The 15,076-nt window shown below is 42.3% G+C and overlaps 1 protein-coding gene across 2 annotated transcripts in view; it reads right to left on the bottom strand.

Moving 5' to 3' along the window:
* Window positions 1-15,076, bottom strand: part of CACNA2D3 (calcium voltage-gated channel auxiliary subunit alpha2delta 3) — a 2,455,990-nt gene that overhangs the window by 1,041,521 nt on the left and 1,399,393 nt on the right. For both annotated transcript variants that reach the window (XM_069206447.1, XM_069206449.1), the window contains exon 12: window positions 12,454-12,532. In XM_069206447.1, coding sequence (XP_069062548.1) covers window positions 12,454-12,532 — 79 coding nt within the window. The remainder of the gene's footprint in view (window positions 1-12,453; window positions 12,533-15,076) is intronic.

Here is a 15,076-nt window from a genome sequence, read left to right as displayed (position 1 = left end):
CCTCGGAGTCGATTTTTTAGACGGGAACGCCTACCTTGCATATAATTAACGCAAAGTAGGTGTCCACGCTAAAAAATGACGCTAACTCCATGGACTTTGGCGCAAGACGTGTCTAACGCCAAAGTATAAATATGGAGTTAGTTTTGCGTGGAAATTGCGTAAAAAAAAACGACCCAATTCCGGCGCAAACGGAGTATAAATATGCCCCAAAGTACTTGGTTTGCATTTAAATTCTCTGCATCGGACCCAAGAGGAAAAGATCTGTGGAAAACGGGGAGGTGTGCGTTGATTTTTCCAGCGCACACCGGAGATGCGTCGATAAGTTTTCACGCAGGGTAGGCTTTGTGTCAATTTACAGCGCAAAGACTGGGATCCTCTTCTGGTTGCTGGGTTTTCGGACGCCCCGGGGCCGATACAGAGAAATCCTCGGTGTGCAGGGCGAAGTCACAGGGGCTGCGTCGATCCCGTGGGTGATGCAGGGAAATTTCTGTTGAACAGCAGGCTCTGTGTCGATTCTTCACGCAGGAAGTTGGGCTGTGTCGTTCCGGCTCAGCTTTGCATCAATCCAGTGGGCATGTGTTGAAGTTCCGGTCACAACGCTGGCACTGCTTGGATCTCCTCTTGGGGAGCCGGACTGCGTCGTTCCGGTTCAGCGTGCTGTCATTTTTTCACTGCGATGCAGGCTGTACATTCAATTTTCCCCGTACGAGGAGTTCTTTACGGGATGAAGTCTTTTTGGTCCTGAGACCTCAAGGAACAGGAGGCAAGCTCTTGCCAAGCCCTTGGAGAGCACCTCTCAGCAGAACCAGAGGGCATCAAGGCAGCAGGGCAACAGCAGGGCAGCAATTCTTTGCAGAAAAGCAGCCAGGTGAGTCCTTTGGGCAGCCAGGCAGGTCCTTTTGTCAGGTTGCAGGTTCTGGTTAAGGGTTTCTTCTCCAGTGGGATCTTGTCCAGAAGTGTCTGAGTTGGTAGGGTCAGGAACCCTTCTTAAATACCCAAATGTGCCTCTGAAGTGGGGGAGACTTCAAAGAGTGGCTTAGAAGTGCACAAGGTCCCCTTTCAGTTCCATCCAGTCTGCCAGGGTCCCAGTAGGGGGTGTGGCAGTCCATTGTGTGAGAGCAGGCTACTGTCCTTTGACATATAAGTGTCAGGCCCTCCACCCTCTCAGACCAGGAAGTCCATCTCAGTATGCAAATGTGTGCAGGTGTGACTGAGTATCCTGTGTTAGGGGTTTGTCTGAGTGGATGCACAAGGGAGCTGTCAACTAACCCAGCCAAACGTGGATTGTAAGGCACAAAAGGATTTAAGTGCAGAGAAAGGCTCACTTTCTAAAAGTGGCATTTCTTAAACAGTAATATTAAATCCAACTTCACCAGTCAGCAGGATTTTGTATTACCATTCTGGCCGTACTAAATATGACCTTGTTATTCCTTTCTGATCAGAAGCTACCACTCAAACAGTATATGAGGGTAGCTTTAATGTTAGCCCATGAAAGGAGCAGGCCTCACAGCAGTGTAAAATGAATGTAGGTGTTTTACACTACCAGTACATATAAACTACACAGGTATATGTCCTGCTTTTTAACTACATAGCATTTTACCCTATGGGTTATCTAGGGCCTGCCTTAGGGGTGACTTATATGTAGAAAAAGGGGAGTTTAAGGCTTGGCATGTACTTCTAAATACCAAGTTGAAGTGGCAGGGAAACTCCACACTCATGCCTTGCAATGGCAGGTCTGAGGCATGGTTAAGGGGCTACTTAGGTGGGCGGCACAATCAGTGCTGCAGGTCCACAAGTTGCATTTGATCTATAGTCCCAGGACACACACAGTGCACTTTACTGGGGACTTACAAGTAGATTAAATAAGCCAATTGGGTATAAACCAATGTCACCATGTTTTAAGGGAGAGAGGATATGCACGTTAGCACTGGTTAGCAGTGGTAAAGTGTGCAGAGTCCTAAAACCAGCAAAAACATTATCCAAAAAGTGGAGGGATGCAGGCAAAAAGTTAGGGGTGACCACTCTAAGGCTGTCAGGTCTAACACGCTTGCTGGCAGGTGAGTGCGGGCAGTTGGAACAAGAAAATGGCCAAAAGCAGTCTGGGACTCGTAGTCCCCTCTCAGTGATCAGTGTTTCCCACGCTGTGATGTCCCCCTGGCGCTTTATATCGCTTCCTAGCAGGTGAGTGGGGGCAACTGGAGCAAGAAAATGGCCACCTCCTGGGACCAAAGGCAGTCTGAGACTTGTAGTCTCCCTCTCAGTGTTCAGCGCGTCCCACACTGTGATGTCCCCTGGTGCTTTATAGCACTTGCTGGCAGGTAAGTGGGGGCAGCTGGAGCAAGAAAATTGCCACCTTCGGGGCCCAAAAGCAATCTGGGACTCGTACTCCCCCCCCTCTCAGTGTTCAGCGCATGTATGTTTAGTAAATATTTAGGAAAAATGACTTTTAAAAATTTAGCACTTTACCTCCTTGAACCTACACTAGGTTAACTAACATAAGCCAGCATATGGACCCTGTCAGAGCATTCCCTTAATGAGGTGTGAAAATTGTTCTCAGAGCAGGATTAAAGGCCCAGGCCTTTTGACCTGGGTGTGAGAAAGTGACTCCTCTCGTCCCAGGAAGGACTGCTGTGGGGGCCTCAAAAATCATTTACATGAAAGAGACCAGGATAATGCATCCTCATTCATGGTTAAGAGTAATTGTCACCAGCTTGGCACCAGGCTGGTGGGTGGGGGAGGATGGTCCTAGAAACAATTTGATGAATATGAGTAGGATGGGGCTGCTCACTTCCCTAAACATACTCTTGGGAGGCACATATGCTCCCTTCAGGTACAGAAATACTTTGCCATTTGCCTTACACAGAACAGTGCTCTGTGGGATAGTTTACAGTCATTCAAGCAGGATGAGGAGCAAACATCATAAGGATTGACCCTGGGAACTGTTTTCACATTGGTTAGGGAGTGATCAGGAGTCACTCCCATTTACTGACTAGAGAAAACTACACAACTGGTCATTCACCCACAGCTCAATAGAACATTCTCTGGATTGGTGGAAGAAGAGAAAATAACTGGCCCTACTGATTGAGATCTGTCTGGAGACCTGAAAGGCTGGTCTGCCTCCCATTTGTACCCAGGACTAAGAAGTGGACTCCAAGATTTAGTTCATCTGACTTTCTGTGTGCCTACAGGGACACAACAAACTTCAACAGGCTTTTTTTCTGAAGTTTCCAGCTGACCAGTAGCAACAGGATCTGGTCTGGACCTTGCTGGTGGTCTGTACTGGAATTAGTCCTGGCCCCTCGTTGCTGTCACTGAGGTCCTGCTAGCCTTGCAAGTGACCAAGAGAAGCTTCTCCAGAAAGTCTGAAAGCTTGGAGACTCCTGGTTGGTGGATTTTAAATTTCATTTCAAATACCTAGGGCCTCATTACGAGGCTTGTGAAGCCTTGTGAAGACGGTCGGACCACTGCAAAAGTGGAGCTCTTGCTGCCACAGGACAGCCATCCCTGCCAGGAACATGGTTCCTGACAGGGTGATGGCGGTCGGAGTTGTCCTCAGCCAGAGCGGCACTGAACTCAGGTCCCTGCCATGGAAAGGCTGGTGGAAAGCCAGTGCCGGGGCCACAGGGAGGCCCTGTACTGCCCATGCTCATTGGATGGGCAATGTAGAGGCCCCCCTGCCCAGCACCATCGGAATGCGCACTGTCTGCACTGCAGAGAGTGTGCAGTCTGATAGTTCTGGTTTGCTACAATATTGGCCTCGGCTCCCTTAAAGGCACTGAGGACAATACATAGCACTGTTCATGCTAGTCAGCCCGGCAGAAACACCTAATACAATGTTCCTGACTTGTCAGCCCGGCGGGCGCATTGTAATATGCTTGGGGAGATGCCACTGTTATGATGGTGGAGTCCTCCCCACGAGTTTGGCGGTCAGCTCGTTGGACCGTCAAACTCCTAAAGAGGCCCTAAGTCAGAAGGTAAAATCTTTGACTGTGATGAACCCGCTTGGTGTTTCCAACTCATGTTTCAATGCATTTGGTATAAAATCACGGCTAGGTCTATGTCAATTGCGAAGAGTGACTACTGGTGGGGGATTTACTTGTTCTCGCTCTTTTTACAGTAAGTCTTTAACAGTTCATATCTACAATTTCCCTTATTGGATATTTTTGCTGTTTGGTCTCATTTTACTCATTTTGTTTCTATTTTTCTACATTAGACATGGGAATTTTCCTTGTGCTGTATTTTGACTTTTTAACTGTTTTGTTACTGATACATACTTCACACCTTTCCCTAAGTTAAGCCTATTTGTTCTGTGCCATAGCTAACAAGGGTTTGACCCCAGGTTTTTAATTATTGAAACTGTGTTTTACTTTAACAGGGTTGTGGCCTTATTCCTTGTAGTGGACATCCATCAACCTTAGTTAAAAAATCACATTTGTACATGTTGTAAGTGTTATTCCCAAAAGTTTAGAGACATTTGACAAACCCAAGGAAAAAAGTGTCAAACCAACAACTCTCCAGAAGCAGTGCTAAAGGAGTCAATGCCCTAGTCTAAATACAACTGCTTACACTAGTGCTTAGTTTGTAAACAAAATAAATAAATAAATAATAAGTGCAGGGGCCCTATTTTTTTCTTAGGTGTCAACCACCAGTAAATCTAAATGCCAGGGCTTCTGCATACCAAGAGTGCTCAGTCTTGATTCCACCTCATGCCTCTTCCTTCCACCAATGTACAATTCTTGCCTCTTTATCTCTCACATGCAGGCTCTTTTTAATCCTTTTACCATTATGTTCTTATCTTTCTCTGCCTCCCTCTTCCTGTTTTCTTAGCTTTTCCCTCTCTTGTTCAAAGGCTGATCATGAAAAATATGTCCTAGTAACCACAAACGAGTGCCAATGGCCACAACATGCAACCACTAGCATAAATTAGGCACTACACATATATTGCCTTTTACAGAGTTTGCTCTTCTAAAGTACACCTGTGGGAAACAAGTTGTCTTGAATTCATTCTGCTGCTCTATTGTTAAAGAAATATGGGACCTTTGCAGTGTGCATACTTCAAGTATGGTTATTTTGCAACAATGAGACATTGGGATGCTCTGATGACAAAATACCATCCTTGTCTTAAAAATGCAGCATGTGTTGATGTTTCGTAAGCCCACGCTAAAATGCAATTGGGAGAAGTTGTTACAGCCAGTGCATTATCACTGTTCCAATTTCTTATCAAGGAAAATCTGTGCTAGCTTGTTATCTATCAGTCTTATCAGTAACCTTAGGTAATATTGAACAGCCATTTTGAAGTTACAAGGTGCCTTCTATATCAAGTGATAGTATTGAACAATGGGAGCTACTAAGCCACGTGGTAAGTTCAGGCTTTTCATCAGAAAATATGATTTCCCCTTTGTCACATTTCATACATAAATTTAGCACCATTAAATCAATATTATGTCCATTGATTTCTGTAGATTCACAAATTTTGTTTTAAGAAACTAGACCATAAAGTAAGAAATGCAATGTCATGTGTACAGTATATGTTCTTAAAACGGTAAGAGGTTTTAGGTTCAGTACATGTGAGGGTGATTTGCCCTAATTTCAGCACAGCACTCAGTTAAGTGTGTGATAGGAGTGGAAGTCTCCTTTTTCTCTACTCTACTGACGTGTAAAGAGCATTGTAGTCTTGCAGATGTAGAAGGGCATTTTTAATTGAAAAATATTGGGTGCAGAATTAAATGTGTAAAAAATAACATGTAGGCCTGAAAACAAGAAACACATACATTTATTTGTCATTTCTGTATTTTCTTAGCAGTTGGAAAAGCATAAGGCAGCAATATCTGTAGACTTTAGTTGAAGAATGCACATATTTTGCCTAATTGGTATTATTGACCTAGGTCAGCAATGTATTATGACTAACTGTTTATTTTGTTTGAAACACTAAACAGTTCTGTATAGAATAATATATTCTTTTAACCTTAAGTTCATTAAATGAATACAATGTTTAGTCTGAAATGACAAAATCTGTTTCTTAATGAGTAAGTTGGATAGAAAAGGCTTATGGAAAAATAAATGTGATGTGCAAACCAATATCCAGTAGATAGTGTAGTTGCAATGTTAGAACATGATAAATACAATGTTTCATAGCTGCTTTATTTAGAGAGGTTGGTCAATGAAAGCTCTCCTGTTTCCATGAAGACAATGCTTGATTGGCTGAACCGATGGTGAGACGAAGAAAGAAGTTACGAGTTATGTTGTTTGTTTATTTTAAAAGTTGTATTCCTAGAGAAAGAGAGGGATTTTTGATGGATTTGGCTGGCTTGAAGGACGGACTGACACTCAGACATTCTTGCTTTCCAGACCCCTTCTTAAGATATATTTCTCAGACTCACTTTGAGATTATTTACACTTGACACTTAGACTCATTCTGACCCTCTTTGCCTAAAACCTGTTTTGCTTTGGACATTTTATTGAGTTTCATAATGCTTTTGCATCCATGATTTACAAACTTTTTAAGGGTTGTTCTCATTAATTTAATGTTTTCTTTATAAACCCATCCTTTAGATTCGACTAGATTAGTCTAACGAATTTAATTGTATGGAACGCCCTTTATGCATTTTTCTGCTTATTATTAATACTAATGATCTTTTATTGTTACAAGTTATTTTCTTTCAATAAAAGATGAGATACTAAAGACTGATAATAAATATTCTAAATCATCTTCCAACTCTCATCATTGTCTCCTATAAAGAATTGTCATTGATAAATTGAAAATACTTGATATTTTGATTTGCAGCCTCTCCCTACTCACTCGCCATACAAGTCCATTCCCTAGGGTTAAGTAGTAAGTAGAGATCTTAATTGGGACATATTTGTTTAAAAAAAGATTATTCCAAGTCTCCACTCTCTAGTTGATGGCTTAGCCTTCCTGCAAATCAGTATCCTTGCAGAGTATCCAAAAATAAGGTTAGCCAATTGAAAATATTTAATATTTCTTTGTTTTCTTGTGATAATTCCAACCATGAGGAAAAATAAATATTGTTTTCCAAATAATCCACATGAACACTATCTATTATTTTTGTCTATTCACTTTGCATTGGAGACCTTGCAGTTATTAACATGAGTTTATCAGTCCTAGCACTGTGCTAAAAAAAAAACCCTGCATGAATAAGAATGAAGTGATAAGGGGCCACTGGCAAGGGCCTACGTAGGCAAGATGCATCCAGTAGCAAGAAACCTCCCTTTATTGTAAAGAAGTGGGATTATCAAGTGCAGTAAATGAAAAAGAGGGCAAAAGCATTTTTAGGAGCAGAAAGAGAAGGAGGACTAGAAGCAGTGGCATAACAGAGAATAATGTGGCCGGCCTGAAGAATGTGATGAGGAGCCTGATTCGCCCATATCTTCCAGATATTTTTTGGCCTTGAGCTGATTGGGGCTCCTCCTGAAAGTTTGAGAGCAACCTGGAGTATTGGGGGCTCCCTTGTACATCAGGGGCTTCAGGGGCTTCAGGGGCCTGTGTTACGCACCTGGCACTTGGAATCAGAACAAAAATCGAGGGTAAGTGAGAGACTGCACTAAGCCTGAATGCACTCTGCAGAAGCCAAATATAGGCCCTCATTATGACCCTGGCGGTCTACTGACTGCTAGGGCCACTGTGGCAGAAGGCCACCACATTATGAGTGTGGCGGGTTGGCCTCTGCCAACCCACCACATCTCTGCTCAGATCACCAAGGTGGTTGGACCCACAGGGCCATAGAAGAGAATCTCTGACCCGTTGGTCCACAGAAGACGCCGGCGGTATTAAGAGCTGCCTTTCCACCAGGGTTTCTGAGGCGGTAGCACGGTCACAAAAACCCTGGCGGAAAGGCTACCAGTGACAGGGAATTTCTTACAGCAGACAACTCCCCCAGCCCCCAGCAAGCACAATACCCCAAACCCCCTCTACCCGCCCACACCTTCCCTCCAGGTACAGCACCTCCCTCCCTCCCCCTGCCTTCTGAGTACAGCACCCCCACTCCACCTGTATCCCTGCATACATGCACACATACTCAGGCACCCACGCTCATTCACCAACACTGACATACACACATTCACTCACATGCATCCATACACGCATTCACTTCAACACTCATACTCGCATTCACTATTATACTCACATTAACCACAACACTCATACTCGTATTCACCACAACACTCATACTCGCATTCACTACAACATTCATACATGCAAACACACATACATGCACACACACAGACTACACCCACTCACACACGCACACACAACATCCCCCACTCTCCCACCCCCCTCTCCTGTCGGACAATCGACTTACCTGGTCCAGGGAGGAAGTCGTCTGGCAAGGAACAGGAACGGGCGCTTCCACCTCCGGCAGTACCCCGCCATCAGGACACCCCCACGCCATATTATTACCCATAATATGGCAGGCGGAGTCCTTCTGGCAGGGTGGGGCTGGTGGTGGAATCGCCCCTGCACCTCCACCCACCAGCACGACTACTGTTGGATTTCCAACCAAAATGTGACAAAATTCCAGCAGCACTCGTAATATGGTGGGCAGTCTTCTGGTGCCCGTGGCTTCGGCGGTCTTGCAGAAAGGCGGCGAAAGTCATAAGCGAGGGCCATAATGTGTATTTGAAGCAATACAAGCAATAGCAAAAACTAAATCTGAGTATTTAAAATACCCAATACAGCATCCATCATAGAATGGGTAAGGCAAAGTGGAAAGTGGATGTGCAAAATAGTAAAAAGTAAAAAAGATACCTGCTCTGTGCTGATACTTACTGTGATACTGAGAATCTGCTCATTTAATCTTTGTTATGTTCAATCAGTAGGAGCAGTTTAACCTGAATGACACTTCCATTATCACTGTTTCAGATTGTGACATTTGTAAAATCTGAAAGATAGCTCTAAGGGAGCATGACAGATACATGTCGAAGACGGACAGATCCTCCCTTACCTAAACACTGTATATATTTCCCGATACCTGTGTGAATAGTGCACATGGGCTAGACATTATGTTAAGGCAATCTTGTAGCATTTTCAAAACACCCAACTGACCGTCAAACCTATGTAAAGATGCCCTTTTACTGTGGTAAGCAGGGTTACTCACTTTGGCAAAATATCATTTAAAAGATCAAAATACAAAAGGAAAAACATAATACCTTTAATGATGATAGCCTGTAGATCACATGCAAAATACCATTGCTGTCTTTGTTTATTTGAAATATTTTACTGCGTGTGACTTTTCTGCAGTGACAAAACCGCAGTTTTCAGTGACCGTGAGACATCAGAGGTAAATATAATATATGGGATAAAGAAACTACAACCATGCCTGATTAGGATACTGCAAGTTGAGGAGTTCCCTGACCATAGAAAGTCACAAAGCTACAAGTCAGAAAGTCATCAAACTCCAAAGTCATTGACAATTGGGCATGTTCTAAACTAAAACTTGCCTCTTAAATACAGGAAATTTTGCCTGTTGTGGTGTTAGTTGACTTCAACAAGGTAAAGTTCTGCTTCCTCGTCACCAGTTTCCTGGAGGTGGGTGTTTCATCCAAGAAGGAAAGGATATCTGCCTACAGGCAACTGGCTGCCCATTGGTGGGAGACTTCCAGGTCTGCTATTAATCCTGAGAAATAGTCAATTAATCAAACAAGCTTTATAGAGTGTTAATCACCCGCAAGGGTATCCATGTGCTGAAAGCCACACTACTTGGGTGGGATCAGTTGAGCAACCAGGTCTTGAGTCAAGTTTCTTTCTGAATTCCTGAAGAGAGGGTGAGGTCCAGAGGTGGATGCAGTTCCAGGACTTCACAGTGAGGTAGGAGAAGGAGCATCTTCCACTGTTGCTTTGGCAGATGGGGGTGTGTTAGCGAGGGAGAAGAAGGTGGAGGGCAGGTGTCTGGAAGATAGATGTAAGCTCAGGCAGTGGTTAATGTATGCCGGTCCTTGATTGTGCAGGACTTTGTAGATATGGGGCAGCATCTTGAATTGACATCTCTTGTAGACGGGGAGCCAATGGAGTTTTTTGATGTGTAGGGTGATTTGAATCTGCTTGGGAAAGTCAAAGATGAGTCTAGCTGTTGAGTTTTGTATGGTCTGCAGTTCCTTTAGGAGCTGAGTGGTAATTCCTATGTAGAGTGCTTTGCTGTAGTCCAAGCGACTAGTGATGAGGTCTTGAGTGACTATACATATGGTGCTGACTGGGAGCCATTTGAACATCTTCCAGAACATGCAAAGGGTGAGGATGCAGTTGGAGTTTCTGCTGCACTGCTGAAACACTCACTCGTCCCTGCTCCCTCTAACACTCAATGCTCCCTGCTCACTCAAAGTCCTGCAGAGTTTCTGGTAAATGGGAATGCAGTCATGTAGCATCCATTTACTAACCACTGGAAGCCCCATATCCTAGAGCAGGCTTCTTATGTTAAAGGAAAGGAATGGGAGACACAAGAGGTGGTGGCTGGGGCAGCTCAAGTCACTTGCGGTCCTGAGCATCTTCCCAGGTTCTGCAGGGTTCTTTTACGTTTCCTTATAAACCTCACCTGCTTTAATTATCATGAAGTAGGAAAATTAAGCTTTAAACCAAATTACACTTATGAAGCCTTTGACCTTGCAATTTTTCACTTCTCTCCTTTTAATATTATTTTAATTTATGGCTGAGGATATTTCTATGTATGGCCCTGCTGCCCAAGCTCCCTTCCTGATTGTGTCCTGTATTGGGCAAGGTTGCTCTTTATAAGTACCAAGTAACATAACACAATCAGGGCACATGTCCTAAAGAAATTAGTGGGCTTACTATTGCAAACTATATATGATGTTGCAGGAAGTGATGTCACAATAAGTGTTGTTATGCTCTTATAATAATTCTCACGTAAAAGGTGAAGGGCCTACTTTACAAAAACTACAAACTAAGATAATTCCAAAATGAATGTGAGAAGAATATTTTTTGGTTTTACTTTATCTACGTCCTGTTTATTTTTCAACATATCAATTTGTAACTATGCTTGGAAGTGGATGAAAGTGACAAGTTTTTTAAACAGACGTGTAACTTTGAAAGTACACATTTAAGCTTATTTCAGTAAGGAAACAAAATGTGCTGGGTGTATTTGTTAAACATTAAACTTGTTGTTAATTTGTGTTTGTTTCCTGCTAGTATATTTTATTCTGCTCTAAAGCACAAAAGTGCTTCAGACTTGCAGTTACTAAATCAATAGGACGTTAATGTTGCCAAGTTCTCTGTTCCAGAAATAGGAGATTCAAAGATAACCTTCCTGGCCCTCTCTCACAAATGAAGGTGAAGCCGCTAGTGGGACGGAGGATTACAAACACCCCGAGACCAAGTTACAGGCATCCAGTGCCTGTAACTGCAGTGCTTGGGTACAAGGTGACACATCTCAGCATTAGGGTAAAAACAATGGATGGACTATCTAATCCCGCTTTCATTCCAGACTTGGGCCATGATAACAACAATTAAATATTGATTACTTCTTACCAATCACCTCAATTAAAAGTGGCTAGTACAGATCATGAGGTTAGATTTTCATTAAATAAAAAGGCATCTGGTTGCAGAAACAAAGATCATCAATTTGAAACAGTGTTGAGGTGGCATGGTTCTTAGTGTTGAGAATTTGTTGATGTAATTTCCCTCAAACAAAAGACATTACAAAATAGGTTAGGCAAAACTATGTATTTCAATAACTGGAGAGATTCTACCATATGGCTTAAAGCGGTGTGGGTGGTAAAATGTTATGGGCCCAATTCACAAAGGTAAACTTAGACCCAAAGTCTAAGTTTAGACCTAAAGTCTAACTTTACTTATAGTAAAGCTAAACCTTTGGTCCAAGTTTAGAATTTTGGTCTAAACTTAGACCAAAAGTCTAAACTTGGACCAAAAGTCGACCTTTACTACGAATAAAGTTAGTTTCTTGGTCTAAACTTAGACTTTTGGTTTAAGTTTACCTTTATGAATCGTGCCCAGTGTATGCATAACAGTTTATTACTCTAAGTGTTGAAGAAATAATCTCAGATTTTTCATTTGAACAGAAGTTGATGCTTCTTGGTTTATCTCATGCATAGTTATTAATTTGCTTAGCCCTCATTAGCACTATAGGCAAATAATTGTGTTAACACCTGCATGCTTTTAACCAGGGTCAGTGCATATGCATCTCGCAAACGGGCCCGATTCACAAAGGTAGACTTAGACCAAAAGTCTCAGTTTAGACCAAAAGTCTAAACTTAGAACAAAAGGGTAGCTTTACTACTGGTAAAGTTAGACTTTTGCATAAGTTTAGACTTTTGGTCTCAACTTACTTAGACCTAAAATCTAACTTTACCATGAGTAAAGCTAGACTTTTGGTCCAAAGTTAGACTTTTGGTCTAAACTTAGAGTTTTGGTCTAAGTTTACCTTTGTGAATCGTACCCCACATTTTTTACTGTTAGAGGTAACTTACCTTTGTTTGCACAGGCCATCCATTTCAAGTTGTCAGCAAATGCAGCTTCTCTGCCTATCAGATAGGTGAACATACGGACCTGTGATGAAAACATGATTGAATATAGATTATAGTAAAGACATACAGTTTAGTTTGCTAAACATTAACACTTGTGTATGGTAGATTGTCTGAAAAAAACTTTTCAGGAAAATGAAGAATGGCACACACCATTGTCTGTGTTTTTTTTCAAACCTGTTGGCGTATCAGACACATACTACCCTTGGTATCATGTAGGTAAGCTAACTCTAAAGGGCTCGTATTATGTCTAAAGAATAAGAAAAAGTGTGGTAAGCTGATAGTGTCACAATTTGAAATGTATACACATTTATGAATAGAAGCATTATTATTTATGTAGTTTTATCCCACACACAAATTAGTTTACCATTGGCACCAATAAAAGGTTGGTTGTAACTGCTTCTGAAACAAGCATTGACAAAGCCAATCTGTATGGTATTGGATGCTAACCTTTTGGCTTTGCCAAGAGTTGTTTGGTTTTACCATGATTTTCATAAAACATTGTTGAAGGAACTGACAGGCCCTCAACAATTTAAGAGAAATTGGAAAAAAGCAAATATGTTTGTCTCAAAAAGCACACACTGATATAGTTGTCTCTGGTACTGAGAGGAACTACTTATTGTAGGAATGTACTACTTGTGAAAGAGCAGAATGCTGTTACTCAGAAAGAAGTTAGCTGATGGCTGAAGTGGGCTGACCCGCTGACCCATGCTGTTTGCTGTAATGGGCAGAAGAAAAATATGGATGGCATAACACCAGACCAATTGAGGAATAAGGTTGACTGACGGGCGGCCTTTCTTCTTTGGCGGAGGAGCATCACCCCCCTGTTGAAGGAAGCAGAAAAATAAAATGATAATAAAAGCATTTTCTAATCATTTTATTTTTCTGCTAAGTCAGGGCGGGACGGAGCCAGCATCCTCGGCGTCGGGGAGGGGGAGGAGTGCTAAGTGCACTCTAAGTGCACATGTTGATTTGTCCGGCCATCTGAGAGTGGCCATACTAACAAGCGCACTTTCAACTCTCCACCTAGATGTGTTGCACAGCTGGGTGGAGACCAAGCCCAGCCTTCCACTCCCTCACTGAGTGGCATTTCAGCCCACTCAGTCCAATCCTGGCAATTCTCTCATGCTATGTAACAGCATGAGAGAAGTGTCTAGATTTGGTGGGGGGTAAAGCAGAAGCACAGAGGTGGCAGGAGCAGTGGAGGCGACAGGTAAGTGTTTATTTTTTATTATTATTGACCTCATCCCCACTCCGTGTGCTTCCCCATCAGCCCTTCCTAGCGGCAGACTTCCTTTCCATCTGAACGTCACAACTTAGAAGCAAAAATAGAACTGTAAAGACTGCAAGGGAACCTTCATTATTGATCAACCTTTGTTTCCTACGTTGTCTGGTTTTAACATGATAAAACTGTGCCTTTAATAGTAGGCACATTTATCCCAAACCTTTTCACTTTTCCAATGCAATTTGGTTAGATGGTATACTCTATTAGTACTCACTAACATTAACACATGTATTACTTGCATGTTTCTCATCATTCACAAAATCATTTTCAGTAATTGGAAAACCAATGTTTGTTTAGGCACTTTTTACATTTACCCATGCAGCAAGCAAACTGCCATTTGCACAGACACTTGCAGTTCATTGACTTCATGCTTATGCACTCTGCTGTAGATTTAAGAGTATAGAAAATTATGACAGAAGTAACCCGTACACCTAGGATGGACAGGGTAATACTATTGAAAAGCAACCATGTCCAACGAGGTATTATTAACTGCCAAACAGTTTTTTAGGAAGTTAGTGATTACTTCTATCTATTAAAAAGAATATTCATACAAAATGTAAGAGAAACATATATGCATTGAACTTCTTTATAAACATATGTGCAAAGGCAGCATTTGGGATAATTAGATGTTGCAACATGATACATATGAGGGGTCTACAACAAAGATAGCACTCTGTGGGTTGAGTGGTCACTGAAGAAAGGCCGCCCCTGCACATTGAAAGATCTTATCCCAATGGGAAGCAAGACATTTGATTATTTTGGGTTTTGGTTTTACATTTGGGCCATGAGAGCTTGTCTAATTCTCAAAATTGTCCCGCATGGAATGGTGAGCACTGCACTTTCTGGACTTTGGGATGCTGCCATTTAGAAAAATCTACGAGAGACATCTGAAAATTAAACATTTGGGTGAGTCCAGGGTGGTGTGCTTCACATGCACCCTGCACCATTTTCTTGCCCACAATGCTCTGCAAACCTCCAACTTTGCTTGAAATCACACATTTTTCCCACATTTTTGTGCTGGAACCTTCTGGAATCTGCAGGAATTCACAAAATTCCTACCACCCAGCATTGTCGTATCTATACCGATAAAAATTCTGCCCCACTTGTTAACCTAAAAACATTTTTTTTCAAACTGTCCCCTTTTTAAACTGCTTTGTTCCCCCTCAATTTTGACATGTTTTTGGCTCTTCCTTGTCACAGGCACTTGGCCCACCTACAAAAGTGAGGTATCATTTTTATCAGGAGACTGAGGGGGACATTTGGTGGTAGAAACATTTGTACCGG

The sequence above is a fragment of the Pleurodeles waltl genome, chromosome 9, assembly GCF_031143425.1.
Source record: "Pleurodeles waltl isolate 20211129_DDA chromosome 9, aPleWal1.hap1.20221129, whole genome shotgun sequence".
Taxonomy (NCBI): domain Eukaryota; kingdom Metazoa; phylum Chordata; class Amphibia; order Caudata; family Salamandridae; genus Pleurodeles; species Pleurodeles waltl.
This window is presented reverse-complemented; position numbering and strand designations above follow the sequence as displayed.